Here is a 21,328-nt window from a genome sequence, read left to right as displayed (position 1 = left end):
GATGACATTACAATTTGCGTGTTTCAATATTAAAATTTTTTCAAAATTTTGAAAATTCACAAAATAAAATTTCAAAATGTAATTATAAAATATTTGTTCGAACGGTCTGTAGAATATTTATAAATAATTCAACGACACGTTTATACAATTTTAATCAATTAATTAAATTTTTTTGAGAATATACAACTGCGGGCAAAAAATAGTAAGAATTTTTAATTCTACGCAAAAATTCATTCCTTGAAATTTTTCTAGGTTGTCGCTGACATCTGTGCCAAATTTTACATCAAAATAAAAATTAGTCTTTAGTATACACCTGTCTTTCTGAAGTACATTAAGTGCATTCGGCGATTTTTACGATGACTGAAATTATTCAATAAAGAAGTTCCATTAAATTTTTTTGTGCGGAATCCATTTCTATTTCTGATGCCGTAACGTTCAGAATTTTGAAAAAGGCCTTTGGTGATAATTGTTTGTCGCGAGCAAGTGTTTTAGATTAGTACAAATTAGTACAAGAGGGTCGAGAACGCGTTCACAACGAAGCACATCCAAGACAGCCATCAACATCGACGTTTAACAGTAAGTGATCTAACTGGCATCGTTCGAATATAGGAAGGATCAGCGAAAACCATTTTGAAAGATCATTTGGCCTTAATTTTAATTGGATTTAATCGGCCGAATTTCGTGGCAAAGGTGAACTGACCAACAGCAACCACTATTCAGCAAACTCAAACGATTTGTTAAAAACTGTTATGACGGGGACGACATAGATTTTGAAGGATATATAAAGAATTTTAAAATTATGAGCAAAGTCTTACTATTTTTGCTCGTGGTATTATATATTTTTCATAATTTTATTACAAATGTTAGTGAATTTCCAATATTTATTTTTTTTAATTAAATTGATTGATTTAATAAAAAAGAGATTTAATTATTTTCAATTATTATTTTTTCGGAATTTATACTTTAAAATATTAAATTGTAAGAAGAGTATATTTTTAATTAATTGATTTCCTAGTAAAAAATATTTTTAGCAAAAAATTAGAAACATATTAGTAATACAAACACACATTAACAATTATTTCAATTATTCATTATTATTTTTTTTTTAATAAAAAATTCAATGGAAAAATGTTCACCAGCAAATTTTAATTTTTAAAATCTACTGTATATATGTACCTTGGCATACTTTTTTTTACCAAAAACACACTCTTTGACATACAAATGTATATAAGTATATTTTATATGTATATTCGGAATAATCAAATAATGATTACTTTGACATTAAACTAGAAAATTTGTAAATGCCAACATTTTTTGTCGTTTTTAATCTAATAAATTAACATGCCAAATAGGTCATTTTGTAGATTATATTATATTAGGTTAGAATTAGGTCACCGTGCGTTTATAAATATATGTACATATATACAAATGGATGTATGTATATTTAAATTTGTTCAATGCTCTTAATTCATGCGTCAAAACAAGTGCACTTATGTATTTTCTTTATTTTTTAATTTCAGAAATAAGAGATTTACAAAATGAGTGACAAATTTTATGGGTAAGTGTTGAGCGATTTGCAAAAATCATGCTTTTTAATAAAAAGATAGTAATAAAACAAACATAAATATGAAAATATGTAAGAAATATATTTAAAAAGATGTGACTAGTTAATTAATTTTTTTTTTTGATGTTAGTTTGGACAAATAATTTAAATTAACTCCGACAATTCTTCAAGTCAATAAGACAATAACAAAAAATAACAAAAGTTAACTCATTTTTAAATTTTTCATACATTGTGACAAAAAAGTATCCGGATGTTGTAATTAAATTTCCCGGATATATGATGTGTCAAAATAATGTATTTTGCTATCCTTAATTAATGTGTCAAATATAAGAGTCCCAGAGTTGGTTTACAGCAGCTGCTAACCTCAGTAGTGCGTTGCCATTTTTACAATGGATAAATATATCGAAAAAAGAATTTGTCTCAAATTTAGTATCTAACCAAATTTGGTGTGCGGTATCGTTGCGAGTGGTGGAAAAGACTTATTAATTTAGTTTTTATCAAAAACACAAGCCTACTAGTGGCACAAAGCCTTCAAAACGGTCCAGAGATCGTTGATCTCGTTCTAAACGACCTTTGACCTCTTCAACTGATGAATTTTAAAAAATTGAAGGATATGGTGCTTGAAAATCGGCAAGGTAAGTTTTAAAAAGACTTTTTCCATATTCGTGATTTTTTGCATCATGAATTTGTTCCGGATGGATAGATGGTCAATAAGGAGTTCTAATTGGCCATATTGAAGCGTTTGCGTGAGAAAATCCGGAATTGTGGAGGATCAATTCATAGATTTTACTCGATGATAAAGCACCATCGCATCGAGCAGCGATTGTGACGGAAGTTAAAGGCAAAAAACCAATGAATACTATCGATCACCACCGTATTCACCAGATTTAGATGATCGTGTGATCCCCAAACTGAAATTGCCGCTCCTTGGAAAATGTTTTCAGTTAAAAGCAAAGATAAAAAAAATATTCGCTGAATCAACTGAAGGCCATCACAAAAAGTGCTTATGAAAAACGTTTCGAGTACTGGGAAAATCGTTGGTATTAGTGTATTACTTTTGGTGGGGATTACTATGAAGTCGACAAAATAAATATTGATGAATAATTAACCATGTTTTATTAGGGAAATTTAATGGTTCCCGAACTAAACATGTTTTCTCATTAAGAGCAGATATGCCATTCGGCTAGATGAACTTATTAAACAAGATTTCATAGAATCATAATAAATGAAATTGTATCAGGGATGTAGGTGAAAGATGCTGGCTGGACAATTACTTCCGGGACCGAAGTATTCAGATGGCCCTGGTACTCTGAAAGAATTTTGTACAGATTTTTATCTCCACAAATGAACTACAATCACTCCTCGGCCCCGCTTTTCTCTCTATAGCTCTGCCGTATTTACTTGGTCCTTAGTTGCGCTCCTCCTTTTGATCCCTTCTGATGCTTTCCAGTCTTTCTATCTCTCCCGCACAGTATTTCTATCTTCTGTTCCAATTATAATTTTTTGAAGCAATAATTATTTTCAATAAATTAGAGAATACGGCAATATATTTTTAATATTTACAAAGTCATAGTCATGATACCAAACACTTTAGATAATTCTGAGTATTTGGAAATTTACGCTCTTTTTTTTTCTCCCTCTATGTCTCAATTATTTTACCTTTTATAAATGAATAAATAAATTTAAAGATTCTGACAAACTATTGAAAAACTTTTCGAGCTAAGATCTCATTACCTTAATTTACAAATATTTTATTATTATATTCCCGATAATCCATAGAAAGATAAGAGGTCAAAAAGTCTTCGACTTATGAACATACATAGTAAAACAGAATTTTTTTTTGTCAAAACTAATTCTTTTTACTCTTAGTTTCGATGATAACCTCTTCATTGGAGAAACATTTCTTCCCAGCGAGCATTCTTTCCAGATCTGAGGACAGTAAATAGTTGATGCGGCCAGTTCTGGAGAGTATTGTGGATGCTAAAATAATTTAGAGCCCGATTCATGAATTTTTGCCATCGTTTCCACTGACTTGTGACACGGTGAATTGTCTTTGCGAAACAGCACTTTCTTTTTCTTCAAATGCGGCCGACTTCATCATTCAACGGTCCAAAACACTATGTACCGACTTTTACATTGATGGTTTTTCTTTTGTCAAGAGTCATAAGAAAAATTATTCCATGCGCATCGCCAAATACAGACGCCATGTTCTTGCCAGTCGACTGTTGATTTTTTCCACGCTTTGAAGCGGGTTAATGGCATGCAGTCCATTCGGATGACTGTCGATTGGACTTCAGAGTGGAGCCGTGTTTCATTAATTTCCAGATATTGACGCAAAAACTCGGGTTTATTCCGCTTGAACATATTCAAACAGTGCTCCGGAGTATCCTCTCGTAGATATTTCTGGTCAAAAGTGAGCTCGCCAGGCACCCCGCTTTGCACAGAGTTTCTTCATACTTCAACTTTCATGAATGAAATGATTTACACGTTCAGTTGACATCTTCAGAGTCCCTGCTATCTCGAGCATATTCACTTTACGATCATCCAAAATTATTTTGTGGACCTTTTTGATATTTTCTTCGGTAATAACTTATTGTGGACAGCCATTGCGTTTACCGTCTTCGGTGCGCATTTCAACACGTCTAAACTTAGTATGCCAATCCTTGATGATTGATTTTCCTTGGACAGTGTTTGGAGAGTCGTCATCAAGCTAAGTTTTTGCTTCAACTGTATTTTTTCCCTTCAAAAAGCAATATTTTATAAAAACAAATGCGAAATTCCCTTTTTACCATTTTATTCACAATAACAGAAGTTGTTTCACTCAGATTAATGTAATTCGCAAATTAATCCGACAGCTGACAAATTTATAAATAGCTAACTAAAAATCATACGCCAAACCAGAGACTTTTCAATTGACCGGTATCAGAGCTTTAATGAAAGCTTTTTAGTTTCAGCTAAGGCATTGACTTGCATTTATCTGTAAAATCAATATATTTACCGTTACCATACCATAAAAAGTTGTAAAATGTTGTAAATGTTATAATCTTAAAATGCAACAAATAAAACTTTTTGTTTTTTCTATTATTACCTGCAGTATCTTTCAAGCCGACGATGCGACCTACTCCAACTACAACACCGTGCTACAACAGCAGCAACAACAACAACTAAATCAACTCAATCAATCATTACTGCAACCCGGTCTCAATACAAAGGCTGCCGAGTTATCCACCTACTATGGCACCACAGCGCCCAACACCAATAGCATAACTGTCGGCTCAGCTGGTGCTGTATCGAACGCCTTCGATACCGTTAGCGCACAAAGTCGACACATTGGACCAAACTTGCAATACTTCGGCGGACCGAATAACCAAACCAATCAAAATCAACAACAACAGCAATTACTCTACAATAGCAGTCTGATGCCACAACCGAATGCGTTAACGGAAAATGGTGCTTACAACATATCAAGCAGCGCCTTAACGCTAAACGGTTCGATCGGTGTTGGACCCAACTATAGCTGTGCAGCCGCCGGTATGTCGTACAGTTTTAATCGTAACCGTTATATGCCCTACAGTCGCACTACAAATACCACCGCCACAACGCCATATCCACCTAATAGCGCACTGACGCTGCCGCCGCCTATGCCAAGACCTCTAAGTACGCTACCGCTCACCACAGCCATAAATTCGGTCACACAACAAATGTATGCCTCGTATCAGCAATTATCAAATATTTATCGGAGCTACTCTAATTTACTTGGCGCACCGCAGCTGGCAAGTACAGCGGTGACATCGGCGCTGAGTGTAGGCGCCACAACAAATGGACCAAAAGAGAGCGTCACGGATAAGAACAATAACATAATAACCGATAATAATAGACGTGCCGCTGTCACGTTAGCAAATGGTGGTCCAATTGTTACTTGTAATCCAGTGCGACGTTGTGTCAATGCTGTTCTTGCTGCCACGACGGATGGAAATGTCGTTGCGTCCAACGAGGGCAGCGCTAATATAACGGTGGCAAGTAGAAGTTTTGATGTATGCTATGGCAGCACCAGCCAATCTATAACACTACAAATCACCAATCTGGATTATACAATGGAGGAAGCGAGTTTACGCAATTTCCTAATGGGACAATTGAAACCGATAACACCCGTTTTGTCGTTAGTCTTCGAAGGCAATTCCTATGCCAAAGTCACTGTACCCGATATGTTTGTAAGTAACTTGTTATATAAATCGAATTGTTGGTTTGTAAATTGAATAAACTATTTACTTGCAGTTTGCTAAGCAAGTCGTCTCGAATTTACATCGCAAGAAAATTGGTCATAAACGCATGCTAGTTTCGTATACACGTGATTCGTCACAGACGGAGATCAACACACTGCGTTGTCAAGTAGCTGGACTGCTTAAGGTGAGTTTATTTATACTGAGTCTGAGTGTTGTTTCTTCACCGAAAATATAGTATACCTAAAACTTAAAGTGTATTAAAAGCAAAACTAACAAGTAAGGAAGGGCTAAGTTCGGGTGTCACCGAACATTTTATACTCTCGCATGATAAAGTGATAATCGAGATATCAGGCGTGGTTGTGAACCGATTTCACCCATGGTACATGTCATCACGGTGTTAAGAAAATATTATATACCGAATTTCATTGAAATCGGTTGAGTACTTCCTGAGATATGGTTTTTGGTCCATAAGGGGGCGACGCCACGCCCATTTTCAATTTAAAAAAAAAACATGGATGCAGCTTCCTTCTGACATTTCTTCCGTAAAATTTAGTGTTTCTGACGTTTTATGTTAGTCGGTTAACGCACTTTTAGTGGTTTTCAACATAACCTTTGTATGGGAGGTGGGCGTGGTTATTGTCCGACTTCTTCCATTTTTGAACTGTATATGGACTGTCTCTTATACACATCTAGATGTGTATAAGAGACAAGTAGGGGCCGGGTCACGCCCACTTTTCCAAAAAAATTACGTCCAAATATGCCCCTCCCTAGTGCGATCATTTGTGCCAAATTTCATTTTAATATCTTTATTTACGGCTTAGTTATGACATTTTATAGGTTTTCGGTTTCCACCATTTTGTGGGCGTGGCAGTGGGCCGATTTTCCCCATCTTCGAACTTAACCTTMTTATGGAGCCAAGAAATACGTGTACCAAGTTTCATCATGATATCTCAATTTTTACTCAAGTTACAGCTTGCACGGACAGACGGACAGACGGACGGACGGACAGACAGACATCCGGATTTCATCTCTACTCGTCACCCTGATCACTTTGGTATATATAACCCTATATCTGACTCTTTTAGTTTTAGGACTTACAAACAACCGTTATGTGAACAAAACTATAATACTCTCTTTAGCAACTTTGTTGCGAGAGTATAAAGAATTAAACTCCATACAAATGGTTTTGACGAACTGAAAGGAAAACCTGATAAGACGGGTTTTTCAAATATTCTTCAAGGTGTAAAATTTTCTCATGGTAGTAACTTGTCCAGATTAATTCGGGGACTTTTCTTTAGCCAATGCAATATTCTTAAAGGTCCGGATTTTAAAATATGTCTACACCTCAGTACTTATCTTTTTTCGAAATTCATTGTTATAAATGGCCTTATGCTATACTTTTGATAGCCTATAGCCGATGAACTATTATATAGAGTTCATCGGTATATATAATAGTTCATCGGTTACTGCTATAATGAAAACATCTCACTAACCTTCATTAAAGTCGATTGTGAAGAGTTTCGAAAATTATCCACAATATCACTTTGGGCACTGAACGAACCACCTTGGATTCACAATGAAACAGATTCAAAGGAAAGCAAAACTTGTTAGAAAGAACGGTTCCGCTTTTAATCTCCAACTTTCATTAAAAATGAGAGTTAAAAGTTTCAGAAATCGTCCGCAGAACCAATCTTTACTAAAAAGAATCACCATCGACTCTAAGTCGACAATACATAACGAAAGATAAGTAGAAGAGAGATCGGTTCCACTTTTGATCTTCAACTGAATATCCCAATTTGTTACGGTTAATTTCTCTTTTAAATTTAAATTCTACACTTCTATATATATACAGAGTTTTCAATAAGAGTGATAAGATTTATTGAAAAAAAAAACACACACACACACAAATTGTTAAGGAAATTCAAATATGTTTTATTTAGTGTGAATTTCAATCGCTGCAATTAAGTTGTGAGCATAACATCAATCAAATGGTCTTCACGACTTCTTTTGCAGGAACGTATTCGATGCACCCAATTTTCGAGTACTTTTTCCACTAAATGAAGTCGTATGTCATGAATAGCACGTTCTATATAGACTTCTAAAGCTTGAAAAAAGTCTAGTTTATTGGGTAATGAATTCAAAAAAACCCCACAAAAAGTAGTCTAATGGTGATAGATCACAACTTCTTGGAGGCCATTCAAAGTCCCAATTGTTTGAAATAATCGAATCTCCAAACTTTTCTCGCAATAATTCGGTTGTTACACGTGCTGTGTGACCTTTTTGTAGGAACCAGATGTTGTCAAGATCAAATTCTTCCAACTGCGGTTGGTTGTCATCGATATAACGGTGTCGGCAGCTTCATTTCGAAAGAGAATAGTCGGTACCCTTTCCAGTCTGTTCAAAGGCAAAATCAGCAAATTTACGACGTTTACGGTGGTCCAATGATTTCAGTTCTTGAGTGAGCACAATTTTATATGGATGCAAATTCAAATCCCTTCCCAAAATCTGCCAGGTTGTGGTTTGAGACTGTCCCAATTCTTGATAAGGTTTTGGAATCGACAAATTGTGGTCTTCAACAATACTTGCAAATATTCGAATGATAACGGGCCATTGAGAGTTACATTCTCACCAGCATCAGTTTTAAAGAAATATGAACCGTTAATTCCAACGGCTCACAAAACACACCGAACCGTTGATTTTTTGATAAAATGGCAGCTCCCGAATCTCTTCAGATTACTCTTCGTCCCAAATGCGGCAATTTGCTTGCTTACATACCCATTGAGCCAGAAATGGACCTCATAGCTGAACAAAATTTAGTTCGAAAACGTCGGAAGTTGATAGAACTTTACGAGAGCTTGGGAAGGTCGAGCTGCTTCAGTTCTTGCACTCGACGTAACATGCGCCAAGAAGTTTCATACGTGCTTCTGTGTAGATAACATCGAATGGATGACATGCAGTCATTTATGTTTTTGATTTTCGCACTTGAGAAACTCTAAACACAGTTCAGTGTCTGCAGAAATTGGCTTTGGCTTTGGCATATGGTTTCGTGGCTTTATTAATTTCTTCTTGTAGTCCTTTGCAGTGTCTTCAACTCTATAAGACGGTCCTAAGCCTATTGAATGATGCTTTTTAATATAAAATGACAGACATGGGACTATTTTAGAGAAAAGCAAGGTCGTGTCGTTTATTTTCCGAGGAAAGCGTTTGGGCAACAATTTATAAATTATTATTCCAATTAAACTTATTTGCTATAAAATATTGAGTGACTACTTTTCAAACACAGGACGTGCCTTATTACACGCTACCGATGTACAAGTTCCGTGAACTTTTTCAAGCGCGTTTCAAGACGTCAATCAGCGTATTGGATCTCTACAAAATGCCCGACATCTGTACGATCAATGTCGATAATAGTGAAGAGAAATTTATAAGTCTACAAACAAGTGTCATAAATTCGCTGGAGAACTCACCACTAATGGAAGGACTACAACATAGTGTACCCTATTGTACGGTGCATTTCAAACGCGAACAGCATAAAGGCTGGGCTGAGCAAGATATCGAACCATTACCGAATGTCTGGATGACAATATCGGAAATACAAAGAATTATCTATCCACTACTGAAAAATCATCCTGGTGATATACCGGTTGCATCTTTGGTACATTGCATTAGCGGACAGATGAATACCGATATCACACCCAATGAGAACGGTGTCAATTTGGAACATTTGGTATGTTGTGTGCAGGGCATACAGATACAGGTCAATAATTTTGGCATCAAAATACTCGGCTGGCTGGAGGTGGACAAGGAGAGTTACGCCAGTTATGCGGCGCCACTCAATGCGAGCATTGGCGCCACCAGCGCCACATCATCAATGGAACGCAGTTTGTATGCCAAGTCTGCGTGTAGCGCCAGCGATCCCTTATATCAAATCTCGCGTGAGGTTATCGAGTTGGTGAAGATGTCACCAAAGTCTACAATGAAATTCAATCGTTTCATACCAGCTTACCATAATCACTTTGGCAAACAGTGTCGCGTCGCCGACTATGGTTACACCAAACTGATTGAACTGTTCGAAGCGCTGGCCACTGTCGTGCAGATCATCGGCGATGGCGAGAACCGACAAATCACCTTGACGCATCGCACGCAATTACGACGCTTCACCTCCGATCTACTACGTATACTGCGCGCACATGGTAACAAATCCGTGCTGCTCTCACAGCTACCGACGATTTTCGCACAAACTCAGAATCGCAGTTTCGATGTGACCGATTATGGTGTGTGTGATATACGCGATATCTTAGATGGTCTGGCCAATTCGAATATTGTCGTGATGTCACGTGTACAAAACTGTGATGATATGCTCATATCGATGCCGAAACGTAAACAAACCAATGCCGAACTGGAGAAGACCATATTATTTGCTGGCGAAATGGTCGAACTCTTTCGCAATGCACCACAATACACCATACTTTTTCAGAAATTCGTACGCTCCTATCATTATCACTTCGCCTATCAGTGCCGCCTGAGCGATTATGGTTTTCTGAAGTTAGCCGACCTTATGGAGGCTATACAGGGTGTTGTGGAAATGGAGCAGACCAATGATGAGGACAAAAAGTTATACTTAACGCCGAAAGTGGCGCGTCGTGTCTTCGCCGAACAGTGTGAGGAGCTCGTACACAATCTAACGGGCAATGCACAGACTTGCATGAAGTTGGAAGAGATGTTGCAGTTGCATAAAAAGAAATATGGCTATCAAATTCAACCGCAAACTTTAGGTGTGAGCAGCATCTCCGAAGGTGTCGAGTTGATGCCTTACATAGAGGTGAGTGTAAAAAGTACCTTAAATAAGTTCATTTAATCTAGCCTTGTCATAACTCTTAGTTGGTTGAGAAGGAAAAAGTTTTATGGATCATATGTCATCGCGAGGACAGTGCATTTCGTAATCAATGTTACCGCGCTTGTAAGCTAATCTTGCTACACGAGTCAAATTTGCATGCGAGCCTCAATGAATCCACTTCAAGTGATACAAAAGAAAATCAATGCAAAAATATGGCGCTTAGCTCTTTAATAGAAGAGTTCAATAAGAAATATGAAGAGAAATTGAATGAGAGTACGGTTAGGGCGATGAAACATCTGATCGAGGTAGGTGAACTGCACAGCGTTTTTTTAAATTTTAACAAAACCCTTCTTTGGCAGATCTTTAAGGAGGAGAGCGTAGATTACGTGCGCAGCACATCGTTTCTGAAATTCCTGCTAAGCATTATACGCGTAGTGGAGAAAAGAACTACAGTACTGTTAACTGAGATCAAGAGCTCCTTGCACTGCAATATTACGACCACCTTCGAATTCGGTAAGTTCAGAATATTCAAAGCTAAGTTTGCTTGTTGTTGTTGTTGTAGCGGCAGAATTCTGCCGAGTTGACAGTTCCGGGTCCATTCCGGTTACGTAGACCCGACTGTCGTGGGAACCGGTTTGGTTTGGTGGCTAAGCTTGGTAAATGACGATGGTTTGACTTTTTCATCAAGCTGCTTATGTTCTTAATAAACACGACGTAGGCAGGTCTTTCATAATTAAATTTTATCTCGCAGAAAGCAATTGATTTCCTATTCCAATAAATTAAGATCTTCGATGCGATTTAAGCTTCTGTAACTAACCTCCACAGGAGCAGGTCCCAAACTCAGTTCACAACGCGGGGGAGGGCTGCTTCGTCTTCTCTCTGTAGCTCACCTTTAAACGGATGTTTCTTGGCTATCCAGAGAATCTTTGGTCTAAGACTGCACGGACTATGGAACTCCCACGTGAATGGCCCTCAGAGAACTTCTACACATGGTGTATACGAGTAGCTGTTGATATTGATGTCATTGGTTTCAACAACCGCGCCGGTAGTTCTGCTTTCTGCAGACTGGATAAGTAATCAAAGCAAATGGGTCTGGCAGTGAACGAAGGCTAGAGGAAATATCTCCTGTCGTCTAACAAACAGTCGTTGCACTCGCGATTTGGCTCCCATGTCACTGTTGACTGCCATAACTTCGAAGTCGTATATAATTTCGTCTATCTTCGAACCAGCTTTAACACCAACTGCAACGTCAGCTGCGAAATCCAATACAGAATATCTTTTGCTAACAGGTGATACTTCGGACTGAGCAGGCAATTGAGAAGTAAAGTCCTCCCTCGACGAACAAAAACAAAACTCCATAAGTCACTAATTATTCCCGCCCTGCTATATGGTGCAGAGGCAGGGACAATGACAACATTTGATTAGTCGACGTTACGAGTTTTCGAGAGAAAAGTTCGGCGAAAGATTTATGAACCTTTGCGCGTTGGCCGCAGCGAATATCGCATTCGATTGAACGATGAGCTGTACGAGATATACGACGGCATTGACATAGTTCAGCGAATTAAAAGACAGCGGCTACGCTGGATAGGTCGTGATGTAGGAATGGATAAAATTACTCCAGTTCTGAAAGGCTAATGCAGCGATATCGTTTAAGCATAAATCCCACTACAGTAGCGACACAGCGGACAACCTTGAGGAATGAGTAACCAATTACTGTAGAACTTAGATTTTGATTTCTTCGTCTTCTCGACGATACACCCGCAGCTTACGAAGAATGTTGACGTATACTTTTTAGGGTCCATCGGTCCGCTCATAAGTCTAGCACCCAATCTTTTGAAACACTTGAATTTGAGCTTTGATTTCAACATCATATCGACGATACACCCCTGACCTAGGGAAAATCCAAGTCTAACACGAAATTAACGCAATTTTGGAGGTATCAGCACCGTTTTTATTGTAGACGCAAATAGTTTAAAGGAAATCTCCTAATTTTAACATCTTTTTACAGGCTTTCCGAATCTTTTCTCTATTATATCTGCATTTAACGACATCTTTGTGATCAATGTGGGACTGACACAAGAACGCAGCGAAATCTCATTGCAGCCAAATTACGAGCGTGAGTTTAAGCATGAAAATTATTATGAATTAAACACAAAACTTTTATATTTACTTCCTTTTATGTTCTTCTACAGTTAACTTAAGCTCATGCTTGAATCGTTCCGGTATCTTCGGCTCAGTTAAGTCGCAGGCGAGCAAACAAAAGACACCACGCTCCTTACGTCTACCGCTCAGCGAGAATAACAACAGTCGCAGCTATAGTCTACAAGGACCGCCGACAAAAACGCGTGCGCTCTCCAACGCCAACGAGAATAATAATTATCAGACGGCGACAAATTACAAAGGCAAAGTGCTGAGCAGCGCCATCTTTCAGCCAGCGGCGAAAACACAACGTAGCACCGCAGCGAAATCGAAATCACAACCGCTGCAACAGCAAACACAATCACAACAACAATTACAAAAGGTGTTACAAGCGCAACAACAAATGCAAAATATTGGTTATGAGTCCAAAAATTTGTCGGCGGTCGATACACATATGAGCTACAATGGCAATACCTCGATCTATTCGGTCGCCTCACACAACTCAAGTCTGAATACATCTGGTTCGATTTCTGCGCACAGTACGGATAACTTATCCTTCGGCGCTCTAAATAGTGCGTTGAATTCGTCGAATTTATCTTCATCCGATTTGAATGTGAGTCAGACGCAATTGAGTACCACAACTGCGTCCCAGATGCAAATGAGCGGCACCACAAAACTCTGGGATCGACGACATGCTGCCGCTATAGCTTCGGCGGCAGCTGCCTCGATGTCCTATCAACAGCAGGCAATGATGAGTGAGAATGTGTCGGGTCTGCAGTCGCTTATAATGTCTACAGAGGAAAGCGGGGTTATGAATGGCAATCGGCAGCATCAACAGCAACTACAACAACAGCAAAATTTCCAAACTGCTATGGAACAATCGATAGCAGCAGTTCAGCCTAAAATCAAACAGGATTCACTGTCTTACGTCGATCAGACTAATTTACATTTGTATCCCATGTTCGAGCCACCAAAGCCAGATACACCGCCGTCCAATGTGAGTAATTGATATTTTTATAGTACGATTGAGATTTTTGGATTATTCAGTCATCTAAGAATATTAGAAGTAATATAATCTGAAATCACTCATTGCAAAGCCTAAAACTTGAAATATTGCGATAGATCGTGCAGAAAATGTTAATCTTCCATCTTCTTATTCTCATCTGATAATGTTCTAAAAAGCAATGTTAGTACTGTTCGACCTGTATTCGTATTTTTTTTTTTTGGTTCCTTAAAGGTTGATACCGTTAATAAACGTTGACAATTTGGATGTGAGCTCGTTACTTACGAAGTTTCGATCATTGCTCTGCAAACAGTTCAGTTCCTTTTTCCGAAGTCACTGCTGTAGATTCTTGCATGAAGCAGAGCCCGCTCTTAGTAAGAACAGAAAACTTCTTAAAAATTTCTCACTCTGATTCTAGCTAGACCGTCAGAAGTTGTATTCTAAAAATGGAAATGACACTACTACCATTTTTTTGACCCCTTATAACATAGTTGAGAGGGTTCCACCAAGTCGAAACATGACAAAAATTAAATAAAGGCTCTCTACCGAGGTGCATGGATAAGTACTCGGCAACAGTAGGATTAATTTTTCCGAAGCCCCCCCTGAAGAATCTTGCATGAAGGGGAAAACATCAGAAAAATTTTATAAAAATCTCCGACTCTTTCTGATTCCACCTAGATCGTCAGATTATTCCCACTTTTTTAACCTCTTATAACATAGTTGAGAGGGTACAACCTAATCGAAACTTGTCTAAAAATGATGAAGGGCTCTGTGCCGAGAATCATGGCTATGTACACGGTAACAGTAGGATTTCTGCCTCCGAAGTCACCCATGAATATTCTTGCATGAAGGAGATAACAACATCAAAAAAACTTCATAAAAATTTCCGACCCATTCTGATTCAACCTAAAACACTCGTCAGATACGGTATGCTATAAAAGGGAAATAGTGGAAGCATCACTTATTAAATGCCTAATAATATACTTTGGTGGGTCTAAGCTATTCGAAAATTGTATGAAACTGATGACCAGCTCAATGCCGAGGAGCATAGCAAATTCCACTGCAAGCGATTTCTCTCCGAAGCCACTACTTCCGTGTTCTTTATTGGCGTAGATACCGCCTACGCGGTTATAGTCGAACGTTTACAACAGCACGACAGTTGTTCTTCCTTATCGCTTTTGGCGCCAACGGGAGATTCGGAGTGTAGTCAGGTCCTTCTCCGCTTGGTTTTTCCAACGGAGTAAAGGTCTTCCTCTTTCTCTGCTTCCCGTGGAGGGTACAGAGCTGGAGTAATTTCATCCATTCGAACGACCTGACTTAATTCACTGAACTATCAAAGACGTCGTAAATATCGTAAAGCTCATCGGTTCATCGACTTCGGTATTCGCCGTTGCCAATACGCAAAGGACGATAAATCTTCCGCAGAACCTTGCTCTCGAAAACTTGTAATGCCGACTTAGCAGATGTTGTCATCGTCTATGCGCCTTCACCATACAGCAGGACGAGGATGTTGAGAGACTTGTAGAGTTTGGTCTTTAACTGTCAAAAGTGACGTGGGAGCCAAATCGCGAGTGCGACCACTGATTGTTTGATAATAAGAGATGTTTCGTCTTGTCCTCGTTCACAACCAGGCCCATACGTCTTGCGTCCTTATCCAATCTGAAAGCAGAACTAACTGCGCGGTTATTGAGCTCAATGATATTAACATCATCGGCGTAGCTGGTGTACCCTCTAATAGAAGATTATGTTTCTTGGTCAATTGTAGATTTTCCAAATCTAAAGCCACAATGGTGAAGCTTATACAAATGAGCCTTTAGTAGCAACAGAAAATACTTCTTACAAATATGTAATCTATCCTTATCCCACATAAGAAAATGGCAGAGGTGGAGTTCTATGACAAAGTTGAGTGGGGCTAGTCTAGTCAAAACCTTTCTAAAAGCGATAACGAAGCATAATTTCTTAAAATTCTACCGACTTCAACGCAAATTTGCACAGATCTCCGAAGCTTTTTAAACGCTCTCTGTTTTTTTGATATCTTTTTAGAATATGCCTTTCTGGATCGACCCCATTTGGTCACATAACATTGCCGACAATGAGGCAGGACAAACAGCTTTGGTAAGAAAAATTTTTTTTTTCCTTTAGACTGTTCCAAAACTCCACAACAATATACAAAAATATAAACAAATTTCGAAATCTTTTTTGCAGCTCAACATAAGATTACCGGAATTGAAGTCATTCAATGTTTTACCGATGGTATTATCGCCTTATACGCTTTCAAAGGCCGAAAATATGAAACAAAAAGTATTTAACTTCGAAAATCATGATAGAAAAATCGCCTAAATTAGCGGCGCAAATTAATCACATACAAATCATCTACCCAGTTGTTACCCATTAGAGTGGAAAAATGGTCTTTAAATTGTGTACGTCCTTAGAGAAAAACAAAAACATTAATATTAAGTATTTTATTTAATTATTAGTAATTTTTAATAATCAAAAATTGTAATGTTACCACGACATTGAATTGAATTGTTCGTATGTGTAACAAGCGATTGCGAAATATTGTTATTGTAATACCTCAAAAATGTTTGGTAGGGTTCAAGAGAGAAGAAAAGTAAAATATTTTAACCACATTCAATTCGTTGTAACTCTGATTATTATTACGATTTTTTTTTTAATTAAGCCAAAATATTTAAATAACAATTTTAAATATTGTATTTATTGTAGTAATGCAACAACAAATGTGTCCTAAAATATATTTTGTAAGTGATTCAAATAAATAAAATCGAATGATTGTAAACAGTTTTTTTGGTATAAAAGAAAATATCTAGAAGGCATTAGGTCTAGTAAAGAGAATCCAATAGTTTTCCAATAGATGGCTTTAGTAATAGCTGGTGATTTTAATAGAAATACTTTTTCCGATAGCCTTTTTCTGATAGTTCACGATCGTGCGTCGTGTCAAGCTGTCATGTTATTTTTGTTCAGTATTGTTTAGCATTTTATCATGGAAAGATTTACGCTTGAACAACGTTAACAAATCGTTTCAACTTTATTACGGAAATTCACGTTCTGTAAAGAATGTGCTCCGCCCACTTCGCTCAACTTATGGTCAACATAAAGGGCCTACTGAGCGTACTATTCGCAACACCATCAATCATCCTGAGATCAGCATTCATTATTGAATAATATTCGATCGAATAGACCACATCCAGCACACAGGGAAGAAAATATAACAACCGTAGCTGAGAGTATACACGAAGACCGCGAATAGTCGATTTGGCGCCGTTCGCAGCAACTCGGACTGCAGTATGGAACGACTTAGCACAGTTTACGTCGAGATCTTGAATTGAAAGCGCACAAAATACAACTTGTGCAAGAACTGAAGCCGCTCAACCATCCCAAGATCTTGAAAAGTTCCAAGAAGATCCGACATTTTTGAGCCAAAAGACGAAGCATTTGGGACGAAGCAATCTGAAGAGATTCAAGAGCTGTCATTTCATCCAGAAGAAACAACATTTTGATGTGGTTCGTGGGAAGGTGGAATGCTTGCTCCATATTTATTCGAAGAAGAGAACATAATCCTCAATGGCGACCGCTATCGCGATTTGATAAACGACTATTTAATGCCTGAAATTGAATTGGTTTCAACAAGGCGGCAAAAGAATGTTCTTCGAATGATAATAAACATTTCCCATTAAGTTTGAAATTTCGGTATTTTTGCTTTAAACAAGTAGGGGGTCTTCGAAATGGATCATCCTCTATGTATCAGCCGTTTTATAAATGCGATCTTGTTAAGCTATGTGGCGTTAGAAATATAAGATTTCTTTGTAAAAAGTCTGAATGCGTTTTGTGATTGCTTCAATCAGTCTTGTTTAAGCACATGTCAAAGATGGGAACCAGCAAAGGGAAAACGCGCGATATTTTTCAGTCTTTATTCGCAGTTGCCGGCTGGGAAGCTGAAAATTCGAATAGCGTTTATGGTCTTGATACTATGACAACTAATCATGAGCAGTTAAGGTTTTGTCGATTCCATTCCAATAAAGTTGATATTAAAGGTGACATCATGAATCGACGTGAGTTGATTCAAATGGTAGTCAAGCAGAACTGTCAGTCAGAAAGGGTTTGCATGTACATGGTGTGATTGACAAGGTATCACCTACTTTGAGCTGCCCTCCAACAACCAAACTCTGCGTTCGTACCTGTACTGTCAATCAAGGCAGTAACCTCGTATCGTATATCGGCCAGAAGTGTCTAGGGAAGCAGGGCAGTAGTGGAAAGTGTTTCTAGAGACAGGAAACTTCACTGCCACTGAGTGCCAGGCCACAAAGGCGTCGAAGGCAATGAAATAGTGAACGAGGTTGCCAAGAATGACGAATCTGGACAGAGGATGGGGCTCGAGAAGAGACTGTAGGAACATGGTCACTGTCTAGTGGCGGCACACTCCCAGGACAAGGCACCAGGGGAACAAAGGAGCAGCTCTTGTGAACTTGACAAGACCACGCAGTAAGGTTCTGGGGTCCCCACGGTATGATACACTAGATAGATATGATACACTAGTCGATAGCCCCGACTGTGAGGCCGCAGAGTCTGTTAAAATTCGCGTCAAGCGCAGGCATCCTAAAGGATTACTACTACTCATGGATCTAGTAATTGAATTCCATCTGGGATCACAAAGTACCAAAACTGGTCTATGCGTGGATTATGGGCCTAAAGGATTAACTTAACCTAACCTATTGGAAATTCGAAGCAACAAAGATATCTCGTTCTATAATGTTATGTATTTTTCAAAATTGTTTATAATGCTTAGGAGCAAGAAAGCCAGTAAGGTATTGTAATGTGTCTTTAGATGATGTTAGGGTCCGAATAATGTTAATATGAATTATTTGGAGATTTCAACATTAATTTAAAGTAGAGATTTCACGGTTTAGTATTAAGAATCCGCTTTTTTTACTTTTTAATCAAATTGTTTTTGTTATAATAAAAACTGTTTAAAATTAATAGAAATGTTCATTTCAAGTACTTACCTTAAAAATTGGGTGTCACTAATTTGAAAAAAGTGTTCGCCAGTTCAATGCCGAAGAAACAAGCTGCGTTCGCTGGAAAAGCGCGCAACATAACTGGTATTACGCCGCGGTAGAGCGCAAATGGACCGTCGGTGCGCATTAGTTCGACAAAGACACTTCGTATGCCATTTCTATATTTATCTGGTGGCGCTGTATAGGAAAAATTTAGAGAAGTATGAATTGAATGTTTTGACAGAGCAAAAACAAAGAATACATACAGAGATATTTAAGTAGTATAAATCGTGATCTTCAACAACTTTCCTGTTTAATTAACCAATAAGAAATAAAATATCCAAGGCTTGCCGAAAATCAATTGATTTCGAACCTAACACGAGTACTTAGAAACTGTTCCGCAGTACTCATTTTTGCTTTAGAATTAACTTCACTCAAACAACTTCTGTCCGTAGAGCTCCCTTGAATGACCGATTGTTTGGTCTACGATGACGAACCCTAGATTTATGGTATCTCTAACCAAGCAAGATCACCTTAGACACATTCCGTTCCCGCGACAGCTGGGTCTACGTAACCGAAATGGACCCGTATTGTTAACTCGACAGAATTCTGCCGCAACAACGTTAAACACATTCTCTCAAACTGAGTATATATAGATATATCTAAAACTCAGAAGGCAACTAAAAAATACCAGAGATGTAGAACAACTCGAGTTGCCTTACGAATCTAGAATGCTCCTCGCACAATTCCGTTCTGGATACTGTAGCAGTTTAAGCTTCCATTTATTCAGAATCGACTACGACATACCAAACCTATGTCCACCGATCAATAAGACCCCGCATGACACAAGCTTTACATGTTACATGAGATCGACTAAGCTAACACCATCCCTATGGTGTGAACCCAGCTTTTCGATTCCAGACGGTAAACTTCGATGTCAATTAATTTAAACTTACATCTTGCTACCCAGACAGGGCCCGGAAAACTGCAGTAATAACCACAACAAAATCAACTGAGTTCGTATATCGCACACGCAGCGATTATCAGAAGTTCGTATTTGGTTGCTGTAAGGGCATAAAATATTCTTAATACTTTTAAGGAATGCTAAAGAGTTAAAAGTTCTAAGCGACAATCCCTTACATCCGTTCCCAACATAGTGGAATCTAAGTAATCGGCACGGACCCGTATATTTATCCGACTAAGATGATATTCTGCTAGATGCAAAGATTTGTGAAATAGTTTTCTAGAAAACTGCTGAGGTGACAGATCTTCGTAACGTAACCGTAAGCTGACTATATTGGCAGCAACAGACTCTGAATCTTATTTTTCATATATGTATGTATGTATACCATATAGAATATTGAAATAAAAAATAAATATATTTCAGCGCACCTGTCTGCAGACGACTCTTGAGTACATCGGGCGGCATACCGACAACCCAGTAGGCAATACCAGACATACCACCCGAAAAGATCGCCGATAATACCTCCATTTGCATATTTGGAAATTTTTGCTTGATCATATCTTGAAATGCTTCATATGTGGCAAAATATACGGCATTTGATGGCAGATCTGGAAGAGAACAATACATATTTCTTGTAGTTTTAAATATATGAATATTAAAAACAGTCTAAAAACAAGTCTAAATTTTCAAAAATTAATACACGAAAACGTTTCTTCCAATACTTGTGTATATTTTCATATTCTTCTATGCATTATAAAAGCCTATACTATATATTTCTAAAACAACAATTTGGAAACAATAATCTTTAAGAAAATATAATTTCTTGTTAATAAAAACTATTGCAACTTTTTTCAAATATACATAAGTGCACTATTTAAATTTAGTGTTATTAAAACGGCTTTAGTCTTATAGGCAAATTTTTGAGTTAGAACAATGCGGCGATGGCATCGAAAGTATCATTGGCCAATTCAATGCCAAAGAAGCAGGCAGCATTTGCGGGGAAGGCACGCAACATGATCGGTGTAACGCCACGGTATAGAGCCAAGGGACCATCGCGACGCATGAGATCCTTGAAAACGCTGCGTACACCTTTTGGATATGTGCCGGCGGGTGCTGCGGATGGAAAATGAAAATTTTTGAGGTTATGCAAATGTGGAAATATAAAACAACTTTTTCAAAGAATAGATACGTGCTATTAAAATAATAAATAATAGTATATTTTTCATAGTTACTTAATTGTATTCAATTAAATAAAAAATTAATTAAAGTAATTGAATATGAAATCAGTTAAAATTCGATCCCTAAAAAGTATTTAATTAATTTTCAAAACTGAAACAATGATATTAAATATAAATAAAATAATAAAGAAGTATAAAACAGTTCATTACTTTGTACTTAATTACATGTTTTTATTCAAACAAATTATAGGAAACTTTTATTGAAGTATTTACTCTAATTGCATGTAAATCCTGTTAAAGTAATTAACAAATTAAAATACCAAAATTAAATACTTAATTATCTAAAAGTGACTTTTAAATCAATTAAACAATACATTATAAAAATTAATTATTTTAAAATTTCTTTAA

The 21,328-nt window shown here is 37.6% G+C and overlaps 2 protein-coding genes across 3 annotated transcripts in view; one reads left to right on the top strand and one right to left on the bottom strand.

Annotated features, from left to right (window-relative positions):
• The first annotated feature begins 1,514 nt into the window (after positions 1-1,514).
• On the top strand, positions 1,515-16,120 carry LOC108976962 (meiosis arrest female protein 1). Its single transcript, XM_018946420.1, has 10 exons — positions 1,515-1,558; positions 4,659-5,775; positions 5,840-5,971; positions 9,071-10,609; positions 10,669-10,929; positions 10,984-11,137; positions 12,633-12,740; positions 12,817-13,760; positions 15,810-15,881; positions 15,972-16,120. The coding sequence occupies exons 1-10, from the start codon at positions 1,539-1,541 to the stop codon at positions 16,104-16,106; spliced, it is 4,482 nt and encodes a 1,493-aa protein (XP_018801965.1). The 5' UTR covers positions 1,515-1,538; the 3' UTR covers positions 16,107-16,120.
• A 4,539-nt stretch (positions 16,121-20,659) lies between these two features.
• The window catches only part of LOC108976961 (congested-like trachea protein), a 9,290-nt gene continuing 8,621 nt past the window's right edge, over positions 20,660-21,328 (bottom strand). Inside the window, exon 6 of one of the 2 annotated variants that reach the window (XM_018946419.1) lies at positions 20,660-20,855. In XM_018946419.1, the coding sequence (XP_018801964.1) occupies positions 20,668-20,855 (188 nt within the window). In that variant the 3' untranslated portion in view covers positions 20,660-20,667. The remainder of the gene's footprint in view (positions 20,856-21,328) is intronic. The other variant, XM_018946418.1, reaches the window with a different exon arrangement.

This window comes from Bactrocera latifrons, unplaced genomic scaffold (assembly GCF_001853355.1).
Source record: "Bactrocera latifrons isolate USDA-ARS-PBARC rearing strain unplaced genomic scaffold, ASM185335v1 scaffold_82, whole genome shotgun sequence".
NCBI classification, from domain to species: domain Eukaryota; kingdom Metazoa; phylum Arthropoda; class Insecta; order Diptera; family Tephritidae; genus Bactrocera; species Bactrocera latifrons.
Note: the sequence above shows the minus strand (reverse complement) of the source record. Positions and strands in the feature narration are given on the sequence as shown.

Coding starts and splice junctions, on each gene's coding strand:
- LOC108976962 (XM_018946420.1), top strand. CDS start 1,539: ATGAGTGACAAATTTTATGG. Junction 10,610..10,668: donor AGTTGATGCCTTACATAGAG/GTGAGTGTAAAA, acceptor CATAACTCTTAG/TTGGTTGAGAAGGAAAAAGT. Junction 15,882..15,971: donor AGGCAGGACAAACAGCTTTG/GTAAGAAAAATT, acceptor TCTTTTTTGCAG/CTCAACATAAGATTACCGGA.